The 2,500-nt window shown below is 52.0% G+C and overlaps 1 protein-coding gene across 1 annotated transcript in view; it reads left to right on the forward strand.

Moving 5' to 3' along the window:
- The window catches only part of macroh2a1 (macroH2A.1 histone), a 26,897-nt gene that overhangs the window by 12,995 nt on the left and 11,402 nt on the right, over positions 1-2,500 (forward strand). Inside the window, exon 2 of the mRNA XM_083565535.1 lies at positions 1-91. This exon is cut by the window's left edge and continues 100 nt beyond it. Within this exon, the coding sequence (XP_083421661.1) occupies positions 1-91 (91 nt within the window). The remainder of the gene's footprint in view (positions 92-2,500) is intronic.

Genomic DNA, 2,500 nt, shown 5'->3' on the forward strand with positions numbered 1-2,500 from the left:
ATGCTGAGGTACATCAAACACAACCTCCCCAAATACCGCATCGGGGTCGGAGCTCCTGTTTACCTCGCTGCAGTGCTGGAGTACCTCACAGGTACACACACACACACACACCTGTTTACCTCGCTGCAGTGCTGGAGTACCTCACAGGTACACACACACACACACACACCTGTTTACCTCGCTGCAGTGCTGAAGTACCTCACAGGTACACACACACACTTCTGTTTACCTCGCTGCAGTGCTGGAGTACCTCACAGGTACACACACACACACACACCTGTTTACCTCGCTGCAGTGCTGGAGTACCTCACAGGTACACACACACACTTCTGTTTACCTCGCTGCAGTGCTGGAGTACCTCACAGGTACACACACACACACACCTGTTTACCTCGCTGCAGTGCTGGAGTACCTCACAGGTACACACACACACACACACCTGTTTACCTCGCTGCAGTGCTGGAGTACCTCACAGGTACACACACACACTTCTGTTTACCTCGCTTCAGTGCTGGAGTACCTCACAGGTACACACACACACACACACACACACCTGTTTACCTCGCTGCAGTGCTGAAGTACCTCACAGGTACACACACACACTTCTGTTTACCTCGCTGCAGTGCTGGAGTACCTCACAGGTATACACACACACACCTGCTTACCTCGCTGCAGTGCTGAAGTACCTCACAGGTACACACACACACTTGTTTACCTCGCTTCAGTGCTGGAGTACCTCACAGGTACACACACACACACCTGTTTACCTCGCTGCAGTGCTGAAGTACCTCACAGGTACACACACACACACCTGTTTACCTCGCTGCAGTGCTGAAGTACCTCACAGGTACACACACACACCTGCTTACCTCGCTGCAGTGCTGAAGTACCTCACAGGTACACACACACACCTGTTTACCTTGCTGCAGTGCTGAGGTACCTCACAGGTACACACACACACACACACACCTGTTTACCTCGCTGCAGTGCTGAAGTACCTCACAGGTACACACACACACACACACCTGTTTACCTCGCTGCAGTGCTGGAGTACCTCACAGGTACACACACACACACACACACACACACACCTGTTTACCTCGCTGCCGTGCTGGAGTACCTCACAGGTACACACACACACACACACACACACACACACACACACACACCTGTTTACCTCGCTGCCGTGCTGGAGTACCTCACAGGTACACACACACACTTCTGTTTACCTCGCTGCAGTGCTGAAGTACCTCACAGGTACACACACACACACACACACACCTGTTTACCTCGCTGCAGTGCTGAAGTACCTCACAGGTACACACACACCTGTTTACCTCGCTGCAGTGCTGAAGTACCTCACAGGTACACACACACACACTTGTTTACCTCGCTGCAGTGCTGAAGTACCTCACAGGTACACACACACACACCTGTTTACCTCGCTGCAGTGCTGGAGTACCTCACAGGTACACACACACACCTGTTTACCTCGCTGCAGTGCTGGAGTACCTCACAGGTACACACACACACACACACACACACTTCTGTTTACCTCGCTGCAGTGCTGGAGTACCTCACAGGTACACACACACACTTCTGTTTACCTCGCTGCAGTGCTGGAGTACCTTACAGGTACACACACACACACACACACACTTCTGTTTACCTCGCTGCAGTGCTGGAGTACCTCACAGGTACACACACACACTTCTGTTTACCTCGCTGCAGTGCTGGAGTACCTCACAGGTACACACACACACACTTCTGTTTACCTCGCTGCAGTGCTGGAGTACCTCACAGGTACACACACACACTTCTGTTTACCTCGCTGCAGTGCTGAAGTACCTCACAGGTACACACACACACCTGTTTACCTCGCTGCAGTGCTGAAGTACCTCACAGGTACACACACACACACACACACACACACACACCTGTTTACCTCGCTGCAGTGCTGGAGTACCTTACAGGTACACACACACACACACACTTCTGTTTACCTCGCTGCAGTGCTGGAGTACCTCACAGGTACACACACACACACACACACACACTTCTGTTTACCTCGCTGCAGTGCTGGAGTACCTCACAGGTACACACACACACACACACACACACAAACTTCTGTTTACCTCGCTGCAGTGCTGGAGTACCTCACAGGTACACACACACACACACACTTCTGTTTACCTCGCTGCAGTGCTGGAGTACCTCACAGGTACACACACACACACACACTTCTGTTAACCTCGCTGCAGTGCTGGAGTACCTCACAGGTACACACACACACACACACACACACACACACTTCTGTTTACCTCGCTGCAGTGCTGGAGTACCTCACAGGTACACACACACACACACACACACACACTTCTGTTTACCTCGCTGCAGTGCTGGAGTACCTCACAGGTACACACACACACTTCTGTTTACCTCGCTGCAGTGCTGGAGTACCTCACAGGTACACACACACACACACACACACACACTTCTG

The sequence above is a fragment of the Silurus aristotelis genome (assembly GCF_946808225.1).
Source record: "Silurus aristotelis genome assembly, chromosome: 16".
Lineage (NCBI taxonomy): Eukaryota > Metazoa > Chordata > Actinopteri > Siluriformes > Siluridae > Silurus > Silurus aristotelis.